Source organism: Nicotiana tabacum, chromosome 22 (genome assembly GCF_000715075.1).
Source record: "Nicotiana tabacum cultivar K326 chromosome 22, ASM71507v2, whole genome shotgun sequence".
Taxonomy (NCBI): domain Eukaryota; kingdom Viridiplantae; phylum Streptophyta; class Magnoliopsida; order Solanales; family Solanaceae; genus Nicotiana; species Nicotiana tabacum.
In genome coordinates, this window is record NC_134101.1 from 97,435,524 (window position 1) to 97,462,957 (window position 27,434).

The following is a 27,434-nucleotide window of genomic DNA, read 5'->3' on the forward strand; positions in this document are numbered from 1 at the left end:
TCTACATGGTTTAAAATTATGTCCATTCTCTTCATAATTGAAGAAACTCAATAAAAGGAAGAATATTATACGATGAGACATTTATACACTATATAGGAGATTCCTGCTAACCCTTCCATCCTTATCTATACAGAGGTATATTTGCCTCAACATTCTTAATAATAGAGTTTGAAACTTACAGAAACACTTACACATACAATTTATGATATTTTGTGTAGTCTAGAAAGAAAATTGACAGAAAAAAGAGCATAAACCTTTTTTCTTTGTCTTCTTATAGTGATGGGTAGTTTTTCTCTAGCTGTTGGTGCAGCTTCTGCATTATTTGTACTTCTTTGCATGTTGAACAATGTAAATGGAAAGTTGATCAATGATTTAAACCAGTTGGGAACCAACGGCTGTGATCTCTTCCAAGGAAATTGGGTTTATGACGATTGTTACCCTCTTTACGATTCATCAGTGTGTCCATTCATTGAAAAGCAGTTTGATTGTTTAAAGAATGGAAGGCCAGATAAGGATTATCTCAAATATAGATGGCAATCCACTGGGTGCAATTTACCTAGGTACTTTCTTGAATCTGTAAAGTTAGTCCACCTGTAATCTATAAGTCACAGTTCTTAGCCGTGGAAGCAGTCACCAATATTTGCATTAGGGTAGGCTGTTTACATCATATCCCTTGGAGGCGGCTCTTCCCTAAATTCTGCGGGATGCTTTTGCACCAGGCTACCTTTTTTTTTTCTTGAATCTGTATTTTTTTTAAAATTGACATTGGCTGTTTTATCTTTTTACCTTCTATTTTTTGTTAATTTACTTAGCTGTATATGTTGTGTTTTGTAGGTTTAATGCGACAGAATTTCAACTCAAATTGAAGGGGAGGCGGTGGATGTTTGTTGGGGATTCACTAAGCCTTGATCAATGGCAATCTCTCACTTGTATGCTACATGCAGCCGATCCACAATCTGAGTATACTTCCAAAAGGATAGGAGGAACTTCAATCTTCACATTTTCAGTATGTTTTTCCTACGAATGTAAAATTTAACTCATTTAAAATCTTGAGCCAACTATTTGGACTACACGCATATATAAAATTGACCGATAAGATAACTTATTAAAATATAGATAATAGGTAGATCTCTTTTTCTTTTTGGCGTTTGACTTGTTTAATATGTCATGATAAATAAAGAAAAATCTTTTATTAGTTTTGATTTGGTATATATATAACAAATTATAAAAGAACAAATAAATAAATGAAAAATGACGTGAGTTGAAGGGGTTGAGTTACGACTAATAATTTAGCAAATTTTATGCCATCCTAAGTTCCTAACCCAAGCAACCATTGGGTAAGTTATAATTTATGACCGTTTTAACCTACCCAAACGTAGTTCAATCCGTCTATTCGGCATCCCTGACTTTTTCATCACTAATTCATTGTCAATAAAATGTTGTGTTGATAATTGATTTATTCTCTAAACTGTTACGGTGATTCTAAAATAGACTATTAATCAAGTTCTTTAATTTCCAAGTCCCATATATTTGATTCTTGAATACATTGCCAAAATGCAGAAATACAATACGTCGTACTTGATACTCCGAGATGCTTTCCTAGTAGACATTATTACAAAGAACAACGGGACGCGAGTGTTGATGCTGGATTCTCTCAGTGCAGCTGCTCAATGGAAAGAAATAGATGTCCTCATCTTTGATTCTTGGCATTGGTGGCTTCATACTGGTAGAAAACAAGCGTAAGTACTCTTCAATCAGTTTTCCATATTTCTACCTTAATTATAGCGTATAGATTTTGTTCACTATGAAGGGGAGACTTGGAACAACAGTTGAGTTGTCTTTGTGTGGCATATAAGTGGGGGCGAAGGCACATGTCTTATAAGGTGGTCAACTGACCACCCTTCGCCAGAAAATTATACTATATATAGGTAAAATATTAGAGGTATATAACATATATTGAACACTCTTTATCGTAATTTTTTTTCACTTATTTCAAATTTGAACATCTTTGAGAAAATTTTTGGCTTCGCCACTACCTATATATCACGGGTTCGAGCCACGGAATCAACTACTAACGCTTGCATCAAATACTACCTACATCACACTCCTTGGGTTGCGGCCCTTCATCGGATCCTGCATAAACGCGAGATGCTTTGTGCCGGGCTGCCCTTTTAGATTTTTTGTACTATCACTTAATTTTATCATATATAAAGGTTATTAACTAATGTTTGTCATATAAATTTACTTGTAATTATCTTATAAGAGACTTGAATTTATTAAATATCTTTGCATCGTCAATACATATCAAACCTACTTTCATTAATTGATGGAATTCTAAGTTTGGTCATATTATTATGATTGCTTTTGCAGTTGGGATCTTGTTCAAGATGGCAACTCTACATACAAAGACGCACCCCGGTTAATCTTATATGAGAAAGCACTGAATACCTGGGCAAAATGGGTGGACTCTGAAGTAGATACAACAAAAACTAAAATATTTTTCCAAGGAGTTTCTCCTGACCATGACAAGTGAGTTTAAGACAATTTTATACTTAGCATGGTAAACATACTATAAAATACAAGTTTAAGTTTTGTTCACTGACAGTATGATATTTAACTATTAAATCAGTTGTGCTGGAGTAACACAACCATTGAAGAGTACACAAGGACCTCGTCCAGGAGAATTGGTATTAGAGAAGGTTTTGAGAGGGATGAAAAAACCAGTTCATTTATTAAACGTAACAACATTATCACAGTACAGAGCAGACGGACATCCATCAGTTTATGGGTTTGGTGGACATAGGAACATAGACTGCACACATTGGTGTGTGGCTGGTGTTGCTGATACTTGGAATCAACTCTTAAGTGCAGTTCTTGATCAATTTTAGATCACCATTATGTAAAGAGAGAAGTGGGAGGCATACCATTCCTTTGTTTTTATTTCTTTTCTTATCTTTTTAGGGGATAAAACATAGAGTGCTCAGAACAAGAATATGTAATACGACGGTTATGCTCCAATTTCTTTTGAAAACTAGTATTTTTTTTGAAAAAAATATGTATTAAAAATAGAAACCATTTCTTTTTCTTATAAAGTATATTTTACCGAGATAAGTAATTAAAATAACGAATTAATTATAGAAGAATTAATCTAATTAGTTGTTCATTTAATCGCTTAAGTTTAAAATAGTCAGCGAATATATATTGTCACGACCCAAACCGATGGGCTGCGACAGGCACCCGGTACCTTAACGTATCTTTCATGTCATACTATTATAGGTAAATTAACCAAAAAGACACTCGACATAGGATGACCCAGAATGATATATCAACTTATACATATGACGTACGAGCCTATAAGGCCGAAATAATTACTCGTACACTGAACGTAGGCCAACAAGGCCATACAATCTTTCACGTATATGACACATGTCTACAAGCCTCTAAGAGTAGATAAAAATCATAAAGGTCGGGACAGGACCCCGCCATACCAATCAATACATGTCCAAATCATACTGACCAAATACACAACTCCAGAGCAAATGGAGCACACCAACACCTTCCGCTAAGCTAATAGCCTACTTGGAGTACTCTCAACCTATCTATTGGGACCTGCGGGCATGAAACGCAGCGTCCCCACACAAAAGGGACGTCAGTACAAATAATGTACCGAGTATGTAAGGAATGAAAATCAAAATAAAAGTCATGAAAGAAACAAGGAGTAAAAGACTCGACATGTAAGTCTGAATAGATCTATGAATCATTTAATATTTATAATGTCATGCATATGTATATCAATGTCATACCATGTATAGGTATATGCGTAAATAACATCATCAAGCCTCTGATGGCATCCTGTCACGACCCAAAATCCATCAATCGTGATGGCACCTAACCCGACCCGCTAGGTAAGCCAACTAATAACTATCCAATTCCAACAATATTAATAAAATAATTAAAAAAGGTATTATTTGAATCTTATATAATGCCCAAGGACTGGTAGTACAAATCATGAGCTTCTAAGAATAGAGTTTACGAAGCTGATATGAAGTAAATACATCTTCTTTTTGAAAAGTACATAAACAGAGTTTTATAATCTAAGACTACCATGAATAAGAGACAGATACAACAGGGACACAGGTACACCTTAGAACCCAGCTCCCACAATGCACAACAACATTGACATCCGAAATATGCACGCAATGTGCAGGAAGTGTAGTATGAGTATGTTTACAGTGAAAATAATAATAACAATTAAATTTGATTATGAGGTTCTAAAAATACGTGATCTATTTTTATGCTAGTTTTTAAGCAATAGATGCTGGGTAAAAGGTTAGAAATCAAGATTACATCTTAGGAACGGTATGACAATCGAACTGAATAGTTGGAGATCAGGGCCTCAAGCCGTCGATTATAATGCCTCGAGGTCGAGTTGGGTAACCGACTTAGAGCAATCAAGGGAGGACTAACACTTTATGAGAGCTGCGGCAATGGCTCTTTATGATCAATGATAGGCAATAAACAATAAACAATAAATAGAACACAATAAATATAAGCAATAAATGAAGTAATGAGATCAAAAGAACATGTTAGAGAGCAGAGAGAATGTTCTTGTGTATTTAGTATTGAGCAATAGAACCTTACAAAATGACAAGGATCCCCTTTATATATGAGGGGGAATTTCAACATAGTACAAATGCATTAACTGCAAAGATATGGGGCTGGTACATCCATTTAATATTTTGATACGTTTTCTGGACTAGTCCACTAGGCTTTGTCAGCTCTGTTCATGCGCCTTTGGAACTTCACCCTGATCTACCGAGGCCACTAATTTAAATTTCCTCGAGGTCAGTCATTACTTACACTACCTCAGAGTCGATCACCGAGAATCCTCTAAGTCGATCACTGAAAATCCTCGAGATGCCTTGATGATCGTGAAATCGAATCGTCGATTTCTACCATATACAGAGTACAACAGGCTCCATGTACTCAATAAGTAACAAACCTAACCTAGATTGAAAGCAGCAACGAGCTGGAACATAGGTAGGGTCTAACACCATTAACCAATAGCAGTTCATAATAGCGTAAAGCAAGTAAATAAATAAGTACCTCAGAGATATAATGCTCAGCCTTTTTATAGTTTTTCGAAACAGTTCCGCTTTTTAAGTATATTAGTAAACATCCAAATCATTTACCGAAATCGTCAAAAATATGAGTAAGCTTGAAAACTGTAACTTTTCCCCAAAAACTTTTCATCAGGTAAATGTTTATTTTCAGATAGCATGAGAAAAATACATCTCTATGCCTACATGTCAAGATACAGGTAAAAATCATGAATGTCACCAAAACCGGGCAGCAAAAGGAAAAATGCATCTCTCTACATATATCTCAAGTACGTATGTCAAATGCAATGTCTCTCTCGATGAACTCATGTACTCACACTTTCAGAGTACTCAACCTCACTATCTCGCATTATCTCTTATCGTGCTCAATACTTAGCACACTCAATCACTCAACACTGTACAGTACTCGTTGTGGCATGCAACCTGATACACATATATATATATATACATTATCGACTGCGCTCACTAGGGTTGTGCAAACTTCGAAGGGGCTCCTTCAGCCCAAGCGCTATAATCTACACGGACAACTCACATGCTTTAGTATCAATATCAGAATTTGCACAGATAACTCACGTGCTACACAGACAACTCATGTGCTACAGTATCAATATCAGAATTCGCACGGGCAACTCATGTGCTATAGTATCAATATCAGATCCGCATGGAGAACTCACATGTTGTACGAACAACTCACATGCTATAGTATCAATAACCTCACAATTAGGCCCTCGACCTCACTCAGTCATCGATCTCTCCAGTCTCACTCACGGGCTCAGAATGTCATGACGCTAGCTCGACAACAATGATATAATGTATCAATAAATAATAACTGAGACTGAGATATGTTATGAATGCATAAATATGATTGAGTACGAAATAGCAATGAAATCAGTGAAATGACAGCAAGAAACGACCACTATGGATTCCAACAGTATCGGCATAAAGCCTAAACATAATATCTAGCATGATTGACAACTCAATTACTTTATCACATGACGAAAACACAGATATCAACAAAGTAGTGCCACTATTCAATGCCATGGAAACAACTGACTCACAATTCACAAGGTGCATGCCCACATGACCGTTACCTAGCATGTGCGTCACCTCAATACCAATCACACAACACGTAATTTGGGGTTTCATACCCTCAGCACTAATTTTAGAAGAGTTACTTATCTTGAACAAGCTAATTCCAACACCGAGCAAGCCAAGCGATGCTCCAAAAATTTCATTCCACGCGTAGCGTCCTCCGAACGGCTCAAAACTAGCCAAAATAACTCATATACACGAGATAAAGCCCCAGGGATCAATTACAATTGATAAAGATCGAATCCTAAGTCAAATTCTAAATCCGGCCAAAAATCACACCTGGGACCTGCACCTCGGAACCTGATAAAACTCACAAAATCCGACAACCCATTCAATTATGAGTCCAACCATACTAGTTTCGCTCAATTCTGACTCCGATTTGATGTTCAAAACTCAAAAATTCATATTATGAAATTTCTATAATGTTCCCCAAATTTCCATCTCTAAATACTAATTAAATGATGAAAACAATGATATATTCTTGTATATTAACCAAATCTGATTTGAAATCACATACCCCGATGAATTTCTTGAAAAAACTACGAAAAATCGCCACAAACATAGCTCCTAAGATCCAAAATGTGAAATAATACTCTAAACCTCGTTTATATAGTACACCTATGAACTCCCAATGTGCGGTCCGCACAATTCCAAGTGCGGTCACATATCCCAGCTCCTGCAGTCTCACAAAAATGGTGTGGCCGTGCCTTTTGGTGACTGTACTGCCAAGACTTAGTATTTTGGCCATAACTTTCTTTAAAGATGTCGAAATGATGACTTCCTTATCTTTATGAAAACTAGACACGAAGGGATACAACTTTTGTTTTTGAATAATCTCAAAATTATGTGTAGATCAAAAGATATAAGCTTCCGAAGTCGGACCGACGAATCTGCAGAACTCTCTGGAGTGCGGCCGCAGGTAGAATTGTGTGGTCCGCACTCCTTCTCCGTACTTTTTTGCTGGATTCACACTCTTATGTGCGTTCTGCACCTCTCCTTCACATCCGCACCCCCAAAAGTGCGAGAACAATATTAGAGTACCGAAATGCCCGGACTCGCTCAAAACTCACCCCGAAACACACCCGAGGCCCCTCGGGACCTCAACCAAAGGTACCATCAAGTCATAAAACACCATATAAACTTAGTCGAGCCCTCAAATCAAATCAAACAACAACAAAAATATGAATTGCCCACCAATTCAAGCTTAATGAACCTAAAACCTCAAACTTCTACAACCGAGGGCGAAACTTATCAAATCACGTCCGATTGACTCCAAATTTTGCATACAAGTCATAAATGACATAATGGAGCTATTCCAATTTCCAAAATTGGATTTCGATCCCGCTATAAAAAATCAACTCCCCGGTCAAACTTCCAAACTTAAATTTTCGCTTTAGCCAGTTCAAGCCTATTTAAACTACAGACACCCAAATAATTTTCCGAACATACTCTCAGTCCAAAATCATCATACGGAGCTATTGGAATCATGAAATATCTATTCCGGGGTCATTTACACATAAGTCAATATCCCGTCAGCCTTTAAACTTAAGCTTTAAACTTTGAATTTCATTCTTCCAAATTGACTCTGAAATTCCTGAAAACCAAATCTGACGATTCACACATATCATAATACATCATAAGAAGATATTCAAGACTTCAAATAGTTGAAAGTAGCGTAAATGCCCAAAATGACCGATCGGGTCGTTACATCCTCCCCCACTTAAACGTACGTGCATCCTTGAATGTTCCTAGAGTTGTTCTCAAAGCCATCAAACCGCAGTGTAACCTTACCATGCACATACTTGGGGGTGATCCCACGTCACCCTATTCCATATAGGCTGACAACACAACATAACTGAAAATCATTTCTTCAACCTTAGTCCATAAGTCTTAGAATCCAATTTCCAACATCTGAAATTTCTATAAGATCAGAACCTCGCATCCACTCACTATATAAATATGAACAAGCCGTATCAAGCCATATTCGTAACCCAAGGTGTAATCACATGATATATCTCAACACTCAAATACTCATAGCGATAATTTCTAATCATAGTAGCTGCTCAAAAACAACCCAATACCGGTAATAAGCCTCATATCAATCAAATCCTCGTTCTGGAATCTTCGTACACGGCCAATGATGGAATAAACATGCAGAAACTCATAACTATTCATCAGATCAACAAGTCATGGAGCTCCCTCTCCTTCGACAAGAACTATAGCAAAGTCTAAACCGACTTCCAATATTATCCTTCCAAACATGTTGTAATCAAATCCGATAGTATCCATTCTAGGTCCAATGACCCATCTTTTCCAACATGACCACTCTAGTGACATGACACATCAATACAATCTAAAGCCATAACTCGTGCAATCTGTGCACCAACAACCAACAATCCAAATGTACTTAAACATGGAAAATGATTCAAACAAGAGAACCGTTCCACAAGCTCAACGGGTGCCACCACAACGCAATGCTAGGAGCCCATCACACACCACAAAACCAAACACAAAGGATCATGCCTTAATATAACTCCGCTACAATGCGTAACCCCATCCAAATGCTTGCCATATAATATGCCTCGAGCCACCCTGCTCGAAATCAATAACTGTGCGAAATCCGAAATCAAGTTCCCAAAGTGCATTACCAAAACCACAGAGAAGCAAAGACACAATGACATACAAACCTCGATAGATCATAACCAATACACAATCAATCATGCAATACCCAAATACTCATCTCGCTCAAATTTCGCTATAAGGCCCCAATAGAACCGCACATGTGTGCATATAACCAACGAATCACAACTCCTCGTAGCATAGAAGAGTAGCTCACAAATCATTTCAGAACACGAATAAGTTCAACAATCACCAAATGACACATCCCTCAATAATAGCAATGCGGAGCCAACCAATCCAACTCGGTGTAGAATGCACATCCTAATTGGGCCTACCAATGAACCCCCAAATCAACTCTAGCCGCCCACAAATAGATAAATAACCTTCTGAAAGTCCATAATGAATGAATCATAACACATACTATCATCTGGCTAGCTTCGGCCACACTTCACAATCCACAACCATGCAATAATCTACTCTTGAGAACTTCCAGTCCCCAAATCCATAGGACACACGAATCACCATATCTGATCCCAACTCCACCACCTGAATGTCTAGCATATCTCTCATACACGATCATCATACGAGGAGTACTTCTCTAATTCTTCTGTGCCACATAACATTATCTGAAAATTAGTAGTCGATTAACCAGGAGAGTGCCACAATACCAATGAAGTAATATCATTCATCTAATCATTTGAAACCATCTATATTGCCTAAGAATTCAGGACCTTCCTTTCAAAATCGAATCGTGACCTTGCACATGCAAATCTCAATCCTACACTACACTTATTATGCCATCATATGAAAAATACAAAAATCTCAAAATCAACTATGAGTCACAAGCAAACTACATACTCAATTAGCTAAGAATCTTCCATTTGATCCCATCTAGGAGAAAATCACAATACGCAACATGTTCCACACACCAGTAGGAAATATACATCTCAAACCGCGGTAGAATCCATCGAGAACTCTCCGCAACCCATTTGCACATAACCAAACCATCAGAATTGAATCTAACTCAACCAAGCCATGCAGGCCACCAAAACCCAAGAGTACCACCACAAAATACCTCTAGAAACACACTACCTCATAAGTACCCAAAGAACAGATCATATCCATTAAGGTGGTGATCTAACCTACTACCAAGCTGTCCTATTTCTCCGAGTTCCTTTCGAATTGCCTTTAAATTGATACTTCTCCTTGCTAGAACACCACTATCCTTAACCAAAACTCACAGTATGAACTCTAGCATAGAACCACACCGCCCTAAGGATCATAAGCCGCTGAATGCTCTCTTAATCACCCCAAAAGTACCACAACCGAGATACCCACTTTGAAGAGACCTTCTGCGAATCTAAAGTCGATTCATTACCCTTTCTAATACTGAAATGTAGAATCTATAATGATATATAAATACCGCGAGTCTCGATATCCTCCAATGAAAATCTCAAATTCTAGCCATATACCAATCCGCAAAATCCTCAATTACCACATATAAACCTTGAATTCATGAGAACTATTCTCGAGGGTCATCCACTCTACTCGAATCTTAATAGCACTACCCAAACGAATCGAACGACTTGTGCCCCATTCATATCCTAACACCTTAAGAAGTAATTCACACATCTAAGCAACCGAGCAAATTCCTACTCCATGAACACTACATCCTTCACGAATAAATCATTCCATGATTTCTATATATCCATAGAGTGTAATATAACCCGTATCAAGAAATTCTCTTACTTGAGTCATCCTCGATCTCAACCTCTATAAACAATAATTGATTCGTCAGTATACCTCAAACTGAAACCAATACAACATATAACCGTACAATCAACTCGTCGATACCAAACTCCCCCACTTGGCTCAAAGCCAAGGAATAAGGAATTTGATAACTTACAATACACATGCCATGTTTCTGCCCAAAATCCCGTACTGAAACTCAACTAAATCCTTCACAAGCTCTTGTAACACAAACCATCTAATATCTCAAATCATCTGCGAATCTCGCATTTGCCCTTGCATTAGTCAAGCCAACTCTTATAAGCGATCCACACTTAGATTGTAATATATATAATGCATTTTGTATATGGTAAAATCGAAGGGTCCAAGTTTTCATCGTTACGATATCTGGAAGGCTCGAGACCACGGTTGAGTTTCATCCCTCGGGGGTCATCGACGCTCGACCTCGGGGCAGTATGATACCAACGGTTACGAAAAGAAAGTGGGGAGTTCCTAAGGCGTGTAGCTAGAGCCGACAAAGTCTGTCAGGCTAGTCTGAGCTCGCATCATGGCATTAACTAGCTGTCCCATCTCCATATCTTTGTAATAAATGCTCTTGTACTATGTTAGGATTCCCCCTTTTATATAAAGGGGATCCTTATCATTATGTAAACATCTGTTGCTCAATATTAAATACACAAGAACATCCTCTTTACTCTCTAACACATTCTTTTTATCTCATTACTTCATTTATTGCTCATATTTATTGTTCTTCATTTATTGCTTATTATTGGCCATAAAGAGTCATCACTGATTTATTTATAACTGTCAGTCTCCATCGACCACCCTCGATAACTCACAGCCGAGCTTTAGACTCAACCCCGAGACCCTCGAATAGGCAAGCTCAAGGTCCCGATTATTGATCATTCGGTTTGGTTATCACCTTACTCTCAAGCTCTTATCTCGTTTCTAAGTCTTTTACATAGCATCAACTGCATAATAACTACCATAAAAATAGATCATGTATTTTTAGAACCACAAAATTAAATTTAATTGTTATCACAATTTTCACGGTAAATAGTTTGGCGCCCACCATAGGGCTAAAAATAATAATGATTATTTTATTGTTGGTTTAAATACATAAGTTATCTTTCACACTTTTTCTTGCCCAAGATCTTTAATTTCAGGTCATAATGTCTGACTCAGTGAAAAACAATCTTGAGAACCAAGGAGAAAATGGTGTGGATGTTCCAGGTGTTGGTGTACCACCACGAAATCCTGAGAACGCACCAGAACCAATTCCTGTGGATGCTGTCTCACACGATTCTCAACACGTCAATGTAAGCTCCCGCACTAACAGGAGCGTGCACCAAGGAGACTAACAAGAAGCTCAGGAAACACCAGCTAGGGAAGAACGGGAAACTCCCAGCACGGTAGTGCAGGGGACGGCTCCCCCAACCGAGTAGGTACTAGAGAGATCAAGCAACAACGGGTCGGCAACCGATCCCTCCATCGTAAAGATGCTCGAGGACATCACAAAGAGGATCGAATAGAGTGAGAAAAAGATAGAAGCCAACGACAAAAAGGTTGAGACCTATAACTCCAGGGTCGACCAAATTCCGGTTGCACTCCCGATCTTGAAAGGTGTGGATTCAAAAAAGTTCATACAAAGGCAGTTCCTAGAGGAAGCGGCTCCAAAACCCATTCCAAAGAAGTTCAGAATGCCATACCTTCCGAAGTAAAATGGGACCTCAGACCCCAATGAGCACATTACTGCTTACACTTGTGTAGTGAAGGGCAATGACCTAAAGGACAATGAGAGTGAGTCCGTCTTACTAAAGAAGTTCGGGGAAACACTCTCGAATGGGGCCATGATGTGGTATCATAACCTAGCTCCTAACTCTATAGACTCATTTGCCATGCTGGCAGATTCTTTTATAAAGGCACATGCCAGTGCCATCAAAGTAGCAACAAGGAAATTAGACATCTTCAAGATCAAGCAGAGAGAGAATGAGATGCTATCAGAGTTCGTATCTCGCTTTTAGATGTAACGAATGGAACTACCACCAGTCTCCGACGACTAGGAAGCATAGGACTTCACTCAAGGTCTCAATGAATGAAGCTTGGTGGCTTCGAAGTAGCTGAAACAGAATCTAGTTGAATATCCCGTTGCGACCTGGTCGGACGTTCACTACCGATATCAATCGAAAATTAGGGTCGAGGACGACCAACTAGGAGCCCCATCGGGCTCTGTATACCCAAGCACGCTTCTGGCGAAGGATCCAAAGCCAAACAAGGAAATGTACCAGCCATACACCGACGACAGGAGAAACGCCTCGAGGCGTAACATACCCCAAAATGACCGAAGGATGGACCGAAGCCAGAATCTTTAGGGACTCGTCAACAAAGCCGGATTCGATAGGCACACAGGGCCAACGAAGGCACCTCGCTTGTTGAAATACAACTTCAATGTTGATGTATCAGACATCGTGTTCGCCATCACTAAAATCAGAGACATCAGGTGGCCAAGGCCCGTACAATCAGATCCTTCACAAAGGAACCATAACTTAGTGTGTGAATTTCACAACACAAACGGTCACAAGACTGAGGATTGCCACCAACTCCAAGAAGAAGTAGCCAAATTACTTAGTAAAGGTCACCTCTAAGAATTCCTCAATGACCGGGCCAAAAATCAGTTCAAAGAAAGAGAGGCGACCAAGAAGAACGAAATAAATGAGCCGCAACATGTCATCCACATGATCTTGGGAGGCATAGATGCCCCGCAGGAGCCCATAATGAGAAGAACAAAAGTAAATATCACCAGAGAAAAGCAAACTCGAGGTTACATAACTGAAGATGCTCTCACATTCAGCGATGAGGACATCGAGACCTTGTCTCAGCCTCACAACGACGTACTGGTAATATCTTTTCTTATAAATACATTTCAGATTAAACGTGTACTTGTGGATCCATGTAGCTCAGCCAACATTATCAGGTCGAGGGTGGTAGAACAGCTCGGGCTGCTTGACCAAATTGTACCCGCCTCTCGAGTCCTCAACGGCTTCAACATGGCAAGCGAAACAACGAAAGGGGAAATCACCCTCCCAGTCATTGTGGCCGGCATAACACAAAATGCCAAATTCCATGTCATCGAGGGAGATATGAGGTACAACACCTTGCTCGGAAGGCCATGGATACACTGCATGAGAGCAGTCCTTTCTATCCTCCATCAAATGATGAAATTCCAGACAAAGGATGGGATTAAGACCATCTACGGGGAACAACATGCTGTGAGATAAATGTTTGCAGTGCACGATGTGGCCCCTACACCGGTACCTCCACCTTCGAAAGAGCTGAAGGATAAGCAAATAGTAAAATAGCGATAACAAGCTACAATCTCGGCTATCCCTGACTAAACAAAGCAGGGGACCGTACCGCGTCCTTATCACAAGTGACAGAAACATATCAGGGCTCAAAACATCACCGACACATTCTACACTAAGGTATGACCGTCTTCTTTCTCTTTCAATTACATTCTACACTGACCTGAGTGCAGGTATGCGATTGAAATGGCCAAAGCACTCTCCAACTCGAAGGCCTTAGGTTTTAAAAGCATGCGTTGCACTCTTTTCCTTACTGGGTTTTTATCCTAAAAAAGGGTCTTACTGGAGAGGTTTTTAACAAGGCAACACCCATATGCTACCTGAGGAAGACTCAACAAGTATTCAAGGCTTCTTTTGCAATCAACCTCGAATAGTGGGGGGCATCCCCCTGGAAGGTCACCAACTCAGAGAAGCCAAAATATGCTAGGAAGGGTCTCGATAGGAAAATAATGTATCGGGATAAATGGTCGATCGAACTGTGCCCGTATAGAAAAACTAGGCCTTTAAACAGCAAAGACATGTATACTTTTACCAAGTAATCAAAGAATACTTCCCAAAAGAATTTTACGTGTTAAGAAAGCTCGACATTGTTCGCAAAAAATGGCCTAGAGCAGAAAAAACATCCCGAATACTCGGGGATTAGCATCAACAACTGAAAACAGTATGACCCCCCGGTTGGAGCTTCAAACTCGTAAGCCCTCAGTGAGGCAACAATGAGATCACAAAACAACTCCAGAGCCAAAAACGTCTCGAACACTTGGGGACTGGCATCGAAAACTCAAGGCTACATGACCTCTGGGTTGGAAACTCCAAAATCGCAAGCCCTCAATGAGGAAATACCAAGTTCACAAGTAATGGCCACCGGGCCAAGAAACCCTTGATGACTCGGGGACTGTCGTCAATCACCGTCTCCATCAACTTATCAAAACCTGAGGCCGTAAGGCCACATACGGGCAGCCTCGGTCTTGTAAGACCTACATAAGACAATATCAATATCTGTAAGATCTCAAGAAAGGCATGAACCATACTTGTACCAAGTATCCAAAACTTGTAAGACCATACTAAAGGCATAAACCTAATCTCAAAGTTTAGGTTATATATCGAACTTGTAAGACCCCTAAAAAGGCATACCCTCGATATAGATGCCGAAACTACTTCACTCGGGTCTTAAAGGCTCAGGCCAAACACAAATGACTCCGGTCATAAGGCTATACCAGCCGAACTAATGCGACTCGGGGACGCCCAACCATCGCTTTAAAATCACAATCCTTCAATTACTTCGAATATACTTCGAAAAGAACCGGTTAAACACGCTATCCTCGACATAGGCAAACGAGCTTCGACCATGTCAGCTCCTAAACATTGGCTTCGAGATACTCAACCTCCGAGCCAAACCTCCCGAGGTGCTCGATCATCGCCATATAATGAATCACAATTGAGGTTTTATATTAAACCGTCGAAGAGTCGGGTAAACATTATTTCAAAAAGTCTTTAACGAGGGAAAAATAAAGCCTATATTAGAGGTCGCATCGACCCAAGGCGTAAGAGCCATTATTGCCAACCCAAAAAAAGGTCGCACCGACCCAACGCGTAAGAGCCTAATGGCTAGCTTGCAATTCAAAAATTTGAGGGTCTAATGAGCTCGAGTCGAAACCCTATTCGGAGACTGAACGCAAAACCGTTAACTAAAATGCCTAAGAGCAAATGCATAAGAGCCACTATTGCCAGCACTAAAATTGAAGGTCGCACCGACCAAATGCGTAAGAGCCACTATCGCCAGCGCTAAAACCCAAGGTCGCACCGACCCGGTGCGTAAGAGCCTAAGGGCCAACTTGCAATTCAAAAACTTGAGGGTCGAATGAGCTCGAATCGATACCCGATTGGTTGACTGAACCAAAAACAGTTAACTAAATATGCCTAAGAGCAAAAGCGTAAGAGCCACTGTCGCTAACACTAAAACCAAAGGTCATATCGATCAAGCGCGTAAGAGCCTACAAGCCAGCTTAATGAGCCTCAGGGCCATACCATGAATCTAAGGATTCCTTCTAACTCAAAAACCAGTTTATCTAGATAAAATCAAGGAAAAAAGAAATGCAGAAGAAATGAAACCATGAGGCTTTCCTTTTATACATACATGCGGGAAAATACAAGCTCCATTTTACAACATACTTAGAAAGTACTATGTACAGAATCAGAAAAGGAAATCTACATCTCCCTTGGATACTATGGCCCGTCAGCCTCATCCTTGCTATCCTCGGCATCAGAAATAAGTGACTTAGTGCCACGTTCATCCTCCCTCGCCCGCTTCACCTCTTCCGAGAGGTCAAAGCCCCCAGCATGGATCTCCTCGAAGGTTTCCCTTCGAGACTTACACCAAGCATACTCCTTGCTCCTGCCCTTGCGGTTAGGAGTCCTTCTAAGCCCAGCTTGGGCATTGGCAGTGTCCTTCAAATACACCGCCACATTCTTGTCAGTCTTAGTTCGGCTTATTACAGCTTCAGCCCGGGCATCCACAACTTCGGCCTTTATCTTCAAAAGCTCATATTCGAGCTTCGAAATCATTTCTATCAGAACCAAGCTATTACCACGAGCTAAGCAAAGCTGAACCTCAAGGGTGGAAGCTTTAGCCATAGCACCCTTCTCCGCCGAGGCCTGAGCGTCTTCCTGAGCCTTTAACTCATCATACTCATGCTTGGCTCGGCGAACATCGTTCCGAAGGCGCTCCAGATCCTCCGTCTTTTTATGCAACTGAAATAAATGAAACATTAGCCTCAGGAGCTAGGAGGAGGAACACACACTCACTTAGAACAAAAACTACCAGCTCCTTCAAGTATCTCTCATAATTCAAGCTCTGACTCGCCTCATACCATAAGTGTGTCAACTCGACTTTACTTTCATCGCAAAGGTGCCTAAGGGATTTCTTCTCGTCTAGAGCTTTCCGCATCCTGGCCTCACGGAGAAGCAGCTTGGACTTAAGCTTATCGAAGGCCTGCAAAAGAAAACTCAATAAAGAAGGGAAGGCGCGAAAATGTAAGGCATGTGCCAAAACTCACCACAGAGTGAAGCCGATGGGCTTCCTCAAAGGTAGAGCACACATCTGCTAACCTAGCTCCCTCAGCTCCGAAAGAATCGACCCCGGTCGAGGAACGGTCGCTCGGTGCATATGACCCTAGATTTTGAGTATCCCTCGAAGTACCTTCGACGGGAAAAGAAGACGGCAGTGGAGGAACAACTACCTTTCCAAAACCGGAAGTCACAGGTAAAGCATGCTCAGTCAATATATCCTCTCCAAGCCCCCGGTCTGGGTTCGACTTGCTTTGAGCACCGTTTCCCTACAAAGGCATTTCTTGCTTTTTGTTACTATTATCATCCCTTAGTCTTGAAGCCGACAGTCTTTCTCCCTCTCCTAAAGGGAACGACCTCGCTATAAGAGGCTCCCCAATGCCTACGATGGCAGGGTTAGTGTGAAGAAAGCAAAAGCTCCTTTTCGGGAGAAAGGGAGGGGGGAGCAAATCACGTAGCATGTACTGTGGTGTTTTAACTCCCACATATCCTTAGATAAAGCCCGCCACTTACGATGGTCGCTAGTCGAGTGGGTCGCCAACTTCCGAACCCAATCCGGCAGATCAGGAATGTCACCCGGTATCCACAAAATCGCTGCACAAAAAGAAAAGGAGGCGCATTCACGAAGCCATCCTTTGCCATAAACAAAACTAAGAAGGCACAAGTGTATCACTTACGTGCATAATTCTATTCCTCATGAAATAGAATAAAGTCCATGGGGATAATATCAACGGTCCGTACTCATACGAATCGACTCATCCACTCCTAATCTCGTCTTCTTCATCATCAACGACGAAAGGAGTGCTTGACTAGCTTCGTAAGGTTAGCATACCTCGATGATGAAAAGGCTGGTACAACCTAATAAGATGACTGAGCGTGAATTCAAGTCGTGCCTTCTCCGCAAAGAACCTCGTCATCAACACTATCCGCCAAAATGATAGGTGGATCTGCGCCAAGGTAACCCGATACTTTAGATAGAAGTCAAGCACAACCCTATCAAGGGGGCCCAGCATAAAAGGATACATGTACACATTCAAAAAACCCTCGGCGTGGTCCATGATGCTCTTTTCCGAGTAAGGTATCTGCAGTACTATCTTTTCCCCCAATCCACAGTCCTTCCTCACCAACTCAAGGTGTCCCTCTCCTATCGAAAAAGCAAATTTCAAGGTATGATCCTGTAGATCCTGGGCATCGAGGTACTTTTCTGACAAGAAGTCCCCCTCGAAGAAAAATGCCTCGGGCCAGGCCCGCCTAGCATCAGCGATCTCCGCCAACAAGGCGAGAACCGGAGGCAAAACTCTCTCTTTCCTACCGAACGAATCTTGATGTAGCAGTCATGACTGTGGAAAAATTAGAGAACTGGAGCAGGAATTTGGGCAAGAGTGTTAATACTGAAATAATGAAAGGTCTAACGCAGGAAAAAAAGGGCGACTACTTAGAATGGTGGAATCTCCAAAAGGGCGGAAACAACCCTATATATGGAGAAAGAGGTGTTGATCCGCCTGCCTCAGAGACCAATTAAAATGCTGGCCGAAATCACTTTGGGAAGATGTGCCGGCAGGAGCGCTTCGATCACTTTGCAATCGTATCGTCCATTTGATGATGTCGTATGATGTTTTGGGGTCGGAGACCCCCGCACCAACCAAGTCCCGAGATGGTACCCGATCTCGAGAACCTCCATAAAAAGAAGTTAGGCTCCAAGGAGCCATTGGCATTATTTCAAGTTCCAAGATGGTACCCGATCTCGAGGACCTCCATTAAAAAGAAAATAAGCTCCAGGAGACCAATATCCTCACTATACGTCCCGAGACGGTACCCGATCTCGAGGACCTCCACCAAGAAGAAGACATGCTCCAAGGGGCCATTGATATCATTACAAGACTCGAGATGGTACCTGATCTTGATAGTTTCTATCAAGAAGAAAATAAGTGCTTAAACTCTACTCATATATGCTTGGCCTCGGGGTACCATCTAAACCCAGATAGGCCCTCATCCAGGATCTATCTACAACGCCTTAAGGCTATCTACACTAAGTTCAAAACAAGTTTCCAGATGGCCAGAGTCTGAGCAAACCCCCACTTGGGGACAATTCCCGAAAGCATAAAGGCAGTTTCTATTCTCGGCTTCCGAGCGAATCCCCCCTCAAAAATTATCGCAGGGCCTGAAGTCTAAGTCTCGGTCTAAGGGTTCAAAGCCCTACTGTCATTCAACTCGAAGTTAGGGTCCCGCTGACCCGAGTTAATCAGTCTAGCCCAGGCTCGATATTTGCACCAATCGGTGGAGTCATGAACTCAGATTCTTCACAAGCATAGAGAAAGGGCAGAGTAACTGGCGGGCACAATCAATACTCTTTGAAAAACGCAACCGATGGTGCCATCAATGTCTTTGAAAGATGTATCAGTAGGCCTAATTAAAGCATTTTTGAAACTAAATCGGCGGCGATATTATCAGAAGGACGAGAATCGGTAGTGCATTGAAAGGCACTGAGAAGACGAGTTAGTAGGATTCCTCGGTTGCCACAAAGGCCTATGTCATGATTATGACATCATCAGTATAACATTATCATGGGAAATTCAGAAAGATGGTTATCAAGGTCGTTTCTTTTCGTTCTACTCTAAGAAACGCGAGGACTATCTGTATACGATAAAATCGGATGGTCCAATTTTCCATCGTTACGACGTCTTGAAGGATCGAGACCACAGTTGAGTTTCATCCCTCATGGGCCATCGACGCTCGACCTTAGGGAAGTATGAGACCGACGGTTACGGAAAGAAAGTGGGGAGTTCCTAAGGCATAAAACTAGAGCCGACAAAGTCTGTCAGGCTAGTCTGAGCCTGCATCATGGCATTAACTAGATGTCCCATCTCCATATCTTTGTAATAAATGCACTTGTACTATGTTAGGATTCCCCCTCTTATATAAAAGGGATCCTTGTCATTATGTAAACATCTGTTTCTCAATATTAAATACACAAGAACATCCTCTCTGCTCTCTAACACATTCTCTTGATCTCATTACTTCATTTATTGCTCATATTTATTGTGTTCTATTTATTGTTTTTCATTTATTGCTTATTATTGGCCATAAAGAGTCATCACTGATTTATTTATAACTATTAGTCTCCATCGACCACCCTCGATAGCTCACAGCAGAGCTTCAGACTCGACCCCGAGACCCTCGAATAGGCAAGCTCGAGGCTCTGATTATTGATCATTCGGTTTGGTTATCGCCTTACTCTCAAGCTCTTATCTCGTTTCTAAGTCTTTCGCATAACATCAACTGCATAACAACTAGCAGAAAAATAGATCACGTATTTTTAGAACCACTAAATCAAATGTAATTGTTGTTACCATTTTCACGATAAACACACTGGTAAAAGAGAACTTGCTACAAAACAACATAGGGATCACACAACCCCAAGGCACCCCGCAGGAGATAACCCAACTGCTTATCCTCAAACTGACATCTTTCTACATCATTTCACAGTCATAACTTCTATGCAATTACTTAATCTTCCTGATTCTGAACTCATCAACAAGACATGAGAATCTAATTTATTGCACAATTAAACAACATGAAGGATCCATCAATACACTTATAATTCGAGACAATACGTCAAATTAATATAGAAATCAAACACCTAATAGTCCTTTTTGCATCTCACGCAAACTCTTCTCGCCACATTCAAACTATATGAACACACAACGGTCACATCATACTCATCACGTAGCCATCCAACCATAAATTCCACTAATAGGGACACTACCGGACATATAAGTCCAAAAGCATGTGCTCACACACCATATCCCTGTGCTAAAACTATAGTCAAAACCTGGCTTCAAGTCCTACAGACTGACCCATCATCAGCATAATAAGATCATATCTCACACCCCATCTATGGAATCACAAGTCCCCGATACACAACCGATACCAAGAACTCATGTGCACATAGGAATGTGTGGAAGGAATTCAAAGAGTTACGCTTCAAGCTAAATCCATGCGACACGCTAAGGAAAGAAAGATGGGAAGTATATCCTAAATGTCATGTAGCCTCTCGAAGATAGGTATGGACGTCATCATACCGATCCTCAAGACTCTACTAGACATTTGCTCACGACTTGTAGAACCTATGAACCTAGGGCTCTGATACCAATCTTTCACGACCCAAAATCCACCATTCATGATGGAACCTAACCCAACCCGCTTGGTAAGCCAACTAAGAACTATCCAATTCCAATAATATTAATAAAACAATTAAACAAAAGAGTTATCTGAATCTTATATAATTCTCAAGGATTGGTACTACAAATCATGAGCTATTAAGAACAGAGTTTACAAAACTAATATGAAGTAAATACATCTTCTGTTTAAAAAGTACATAAACAGATTTTTATAATCTAAGACTGCCATGAATAAGAGGTAGCTACAATAGGGACGCAGGTACACCTTTGAACCCAGCTCCCACAATGCACAACAACATTGACATCTGAAATCTGCACGCAATGTACAAGAAATGTAGTATGAGTACAACCGACTCCATGTACTCAATAAGTAACAAACCTAACCTTAGGTTGAAAGCAATGATAAGTTAGAACATAGGTCAGGTCCAACACCAATAACCAATAGTAGTTCATAACAACATAAAGCAAGTAAATAAATAAGTAGATTAGAGATAAAATGCTCGGCATGTTCATAGTTTTCCAAAATAGTTCTGCTTTTCAAGTATATTAGTAAGAATCCAAATCCTTTACCGAAATCGTCAAAAATATGAGTAAGTTTGAAAACTGTAACTTTTTCCCAAAAACTTTTCATCAGGTAAATGTTTCAGTTTCAGATAGCATGAGGAAAGTACATCTCTATGCCTACATGTCAAAATGCAGGTAAAGATCATGAATGTCACCAAAACCGGGAAGCAAAAGGAAAAATGCATCTCTGTGCATGTATCTCAAGTACGTATGTCAAATGCAATGCCTCTCAGTGATGAACTCATGTACTCACACTCTCAGAGTACTCAACCTCACTATCTCGCAGTATATATTACTGTGCTCAACACGCAGCACACTAAATCACTCAGCATTGTACAGTACTCGTTGTGGCGTGCAACCTGATCCATATATATGTATATATACACACACACACACACATATACACACATAGTCAATTGTGCTCACTGGGAATGTGGAGACTCCAGAGGGTCTCATTCAACCCCAAGTGCTATAATCTGCATGGATAACTCATGTGTTGTATGGACAACTCACGTGCTATAGTATCAATATCAGAATTTGTATGGACAACTCATGTGCTGCACAGACAACTCACGTGCTATAGTATCAATAACCTCACAATTAGGCCCTCGGCCTCACTCATACATCAATCTCTCCAATCTCACTCATGGGCTCAAAATGTCATGAAGCTAACCCAACAACAATGATATAATGTATCAATAAATAACAACTGAGACTGATATATGATATGAATGTATAAATATGACTGAGTATGAAATAGCAATGAAATCAGTGAAATGACAACAAGAAATGACCACTATGGGTCCCAACAGTATCGGCATAAAGCCTAAACATGATATCTAGCATGATTGACAGCTCAACTACTTTGTCAAATGGTGAAAACATGGATATCAACAAAGTAGTTCCACTATATTGTGCCATGGAAAGATTGAGTCACAATTCACAAAGTGTATGCCCACACGCCCGTCACCTCGCATGTGCGTCACCTCAATACCAATCACAGAACACGTAACTTGGGGTTTCATACCCTCAGCAAAAAGTTTAGAAGAGTTACATATCTTGAACAAGCCAATTCCAACACCGAGCAAGCCAAGCGATGCTCCAAAACTGTCATCCCACGCGTAGCAACCTCTTAAGGGCTCAAAACTAGCCAAATACAACTCAAATACATCAAATAAAGCCTAAGGAATCAATTACAATTGATAAAGATCGAATCCTAAATCAAATCCCAAATTTGGAAAAAAATCACACCCTAATCCCGCACCTTGGAACCCGACAAAACACACAAAATCCAACAACCTATACAATTATGAGTCCAACCATACTAGTTTTACTCAATTCCGACTCCGATTCGATGTTCAAAACTCAAAAATTCATATTATGAAATTTCTAAAAAATTTCCCAAATTTCCATCTCAAAATACTAAGTAAATGATGAAAACAATGATATATTCATGTATATTAACCAAATCTGAGTTGGAATAACTTACCCCGATAAATTTCTTGAAACACCCATGAAAAATTGCCACAAACCGAGATCCTATAGTCCAAAATGTGCAATAATACCATAAATCTCTTTTATATAGTACACCTATGAACTCCTAATGTGTGGCCCGCCAATTCCAAGTGCGGTCGGACAAAAATGGTGTGGTTGCGCCTTTTGGTGACTACACTGCCAGGTCATAGTATTTTGGTCATAGAGTGCTCTACGTATGTCCAAATGATGACTTCCTTATCTTTATAGAAACTAGACACTAAGGACTACAACTTTCATTTTCGAATCATCTCAAAATTCATTGTAAATAAAAAGATATAAGCTTCCGAATTTGGACCGGCGAATCTGCAGAACTCCCTGGAGTGCGGCTGCAGGCAGAATTGTGTGGTCCGCAGTCCTCCTCTGACATCTGCACTTTTCTGCTGCAGTCCACACTCTTATGTGTGGTCCGCACCTCTCCTTCACCTTAGCACCCTAAAATGTGCGGTCCATACCCCTAAAAGTGCCAAAATAATATCAGAGTGCCGAAATGGCCGGACTCGCTCAAAACTCACCCCTAAACACACCCGAGGCCCCCTCGGGACCTCAACCAAAGGTAACATCAAGTACTAAAATACCATATAAACTTAGTCGAGCCCTCAAATCACATCAAATGACAACAAAAAGATGAATCACATACCAATTCAAGCTTAATGAATCTAAAACCTCAAACTTTTACAACCGATGGCGAAACCTATCAAATCACGTTCGATTGACCCTACATTTTGCACACAAGTCATAAATGACATAATGGAGCTATTCTAATTTCCAAAATCAGGTTTTCGATCCCAATATCAAAAGTCAAATCCACGGTCAAACTTCCAGAATTAAGTTTCCACTTTAGCTATTTCAAGCCTAATTAAGCTACAGACTCCCAAATAATATTCCGAACACGCTCTTGAGTTTAAAATCACCATATGGAGCTATTGGAATCAACAAAATTCTATTACAGGGTCATTTACACATAAGTCAATATCCCATCAACCTTTAAACTTAAGCTTGAAACTTTGATTTTCATTCTTTCAAACAAACTCTGAAATACTTGAAAACCAAATCCGACGATTTCACACATGTCATAATACATCATAAGAAGATATTCAAGACTTCAAATAGTTTAAAGGAGCGTAAATGCCCAAAACGACCGATCGGGTCGTTACATGTCCCAACATATCATCTCAGCCACTGTGGGTAAAATCATCAACGTATACCAGCTGATTAGGTTGTGGTGCATATATAACGCCATAACCTTTCCCCATACCCCATATATATATATATATATATATATATATATATATATATATATATATATATATATATACGCATATATAATGCCATCTGGTCATGGGTCAATGTGCATGTATAACTGAATGCAATCCATAAAAAGTGAGTTAGTAAGATTTCTCGGTATGTCATAAAATCATTATGCCTTTGATTAATATCATGAAATAAAATTTATCAACTTACGTATTTTCTGAGACCCATGAATAGATGATAGAATAATAGGACACATGGGGAATCAAGAACATAGGCACCTCTAGTATTTCTATTAATATAGTCATTTATGAAAGTTGTGCATTTGCTCGTTTCGTTTGTATCGTATGGATCATGCCAAAAGGAAAGAAGGGATAGCCCTAACATACCTGATCTGATTCTCTTCACCATCCCTTTAACTCACGTCTTTTGCGAAAAACACGTATCGGCGGATCGAAGTAGGGAAAAATCCGAATAATATTCTTGAGAAAGATTGTAATGTGCTCTTAGAATCGCCTTTCATGCTGATGTAGCATTATAAGGGTTTATAAGTGTCACACCCCAAACCTGGGAAGGCGTGATTGACACCCAGTGCCATACTCGGCTGGGGCATACCACTCTATACCTATGAACTCTAGAGGGGTAACCCTCAACATAGGCTGATAAAGCCATATTCTGAATGGTCTGAAAATAATGTCTGTCTCATCTGTGAGGTAAACATACCCAAAAGCTGATATATATAACTGTGCAGGCCAACAAAACTGCCATGAACGTCTACAGATATACAAAATATACAAGACTTATCTACAAGACTCGTCTACAATCCTCTAGAGATAAATGAATTGTACCATGGTCGGTACAGGGCCTAGACCTACCCATCAAACCTGTATATATAAAATGGACTCCAAGGTCTAGACCTGGTGACTCCGAGGAAGTGAAGCTTACTACCCAAGCTGATATTTGACTCTGTCTGCTGGGAGGGTCTGTCCAACTATCAATCAGGATCTGCAAGTATGAAATGCAACGTCCCCGACAAAAGGGACGTCAGTACGAAATAATGTACCGAGTATATAAGGTAACATAGTAACTGAAAGCTGAATCTGAACATATAATATAATAAGTGAATGTAACTAGGAGTCAAAGATAATCTCAAGATGTGCTTACCTGCTGCTACCGACTCAACTCTCAATATAGTAAGTAAAATAGTTGCCTGGCCCTATAAGGCTTGATATGTGTAACTACTCTGTCGTAGTAGGATCGCTCATAGGCGCTCAACCATACTAGGCTCTATGTCTCGGCCATTTTGGGCTCGTTCATAGGTGCTCGGCCACAGTAGGCTCGATGTATAACTTACCATCTGATTAGAGGTTGCCCAATATGGGCCTGCCCATCGTTTATAGCTCGATGGTGGTGAAAATACTTTAATACTATATATATATATAGACTCTCTGCACTCTTGGCTGAAAGAAGACAATACTAAACTGAATATGAAGTTCTGATAAGGGAGAATGCTGTAACTTATGAGACTAAGACAATGTATATAAATTCAGGAATATGAACTTCTCTTTATGTCTCGTTATCAAACACATGTAGTTATAGGATCATGCCAAAATTAAGGAAAGGTTTAGCCTTAACATACCTTAACCTCGTTGAGTCCTTAATAGATTCTAAGAAACTCTTCAAAGAACTCAACTCAGCCTACCATAGCATAATGATGTTCAAAACTAGTAGTGAGTAATGACAAAATCTGTAACTTCAGCTAGTAGCTCGTTTTATGTAAATTTGGGTAGCATCTCCCTTGTAACAAGGGCCTCCTCTAATACCATATACCAATAACAACACCTAGAGCAATACAATAAGAACAACATTAACAATAGGGTACAAAATATTTCATTAACAAGTCGTTAACATATCACGACGAGCGTCAAGCTAGGATTGAATCACTTCCGCACCCTTCAACCCCATTATCACCCCTTATACACTTCTTACATTAACTTAACAACATCATTAACATGATAATGATGTCATTCATCAATGATTCCATCCTTATACCTGTCACAGCCCAAACCTATAGGCCGCAACGAGCACCCGATACCTTACTTAATCGAGTACCAATATAACATATCTTTCTTATTGTACTTTTATTGGAAAATGGGCCAAAAAGGCCATCATGGGCTAACCAGAATAAACATAGGGGCATACTCAATATAGGATGACCTAACCTGATATAAAAACTTCTACATGTGATATGCCCTATAAGGCCAACATGATCATTTGTAAACTCAAAACATAGGCCGGCAAGGCCATACGAACATTCGTATACATGACATCCATCTACAAGCCTCTAAGAGTACACAAATAACATAAAGATCGGGAAAGGGCCCTACCATACCAAACAATAAGCGTCTAAATCATACTGACCAAACAAGCAACTCCGGAGCAAATGGAGCGAACCAACATCTTCTACTAAGCTGATAGCCTACTTGGAGGACTCTCGACCTATCTATCGGGACCTGTGGGCCTGAAACGCAGCATCCCCAGGCAAAAAAGAGGTAAGTACGAATAATGTACCGAGTATGTAAGTAACATAAATAAGTACATAAAAGATATGAAAGAAATATTGAATAAATGACCCAACTCGTAAGTCTGGATAACTCTGTAAATCATGGAATACTTATAGTGTCATGCATATGCGTATGAATGTCATGTCGTGCATAGGTACATGTATTCATAACATCATCAAGCTTCCGAGGGAATCCCATCATATCATCTCGACCACTGTGAGCAAAATCATCAACGTATAATAGCTGATCAGGTGGTGGTGCGTATATAACGCCGTAACCTTTTCCCATATCCCATATACATATATACATACATATATACGGATATATAATGTCATC

The 27,434-nt window shown here is 40.2% G+C and overlaps 1 protein-coding gene across 1 annotated transcript; it reads left to right on the forward strand.

The window, feature by feature from the left end:
• Positions 1 to 206: 206 nt before the first annotated feature.
• Positions 207 to 2,974, forward strand: LOC107770291 (protein trichome birefringence-like 43). Its single transcript, XM_016589582.2, has 5 exons — positions 207 to 560; positions 835 to 1,006; positions 1,561 to 1,739; positions 2,371 to 2,529; positions 2,630 to 2,974. The coding sequence occupies exons 1-5, from the start codon at positions 280 to 282 to the stop codon at positions 2,886 to 2,888; spliced, it is 1,050 nt and encodes a 349-aa protein (XP_016445068.1). The 5' UTR covers positions 207 to 279; the 3' UTR covers positions 2,889 to 2,974.
• The last annotated feature ends 24,460 nt before the right edge of the window (positions 2,975 to 27,434 follow it).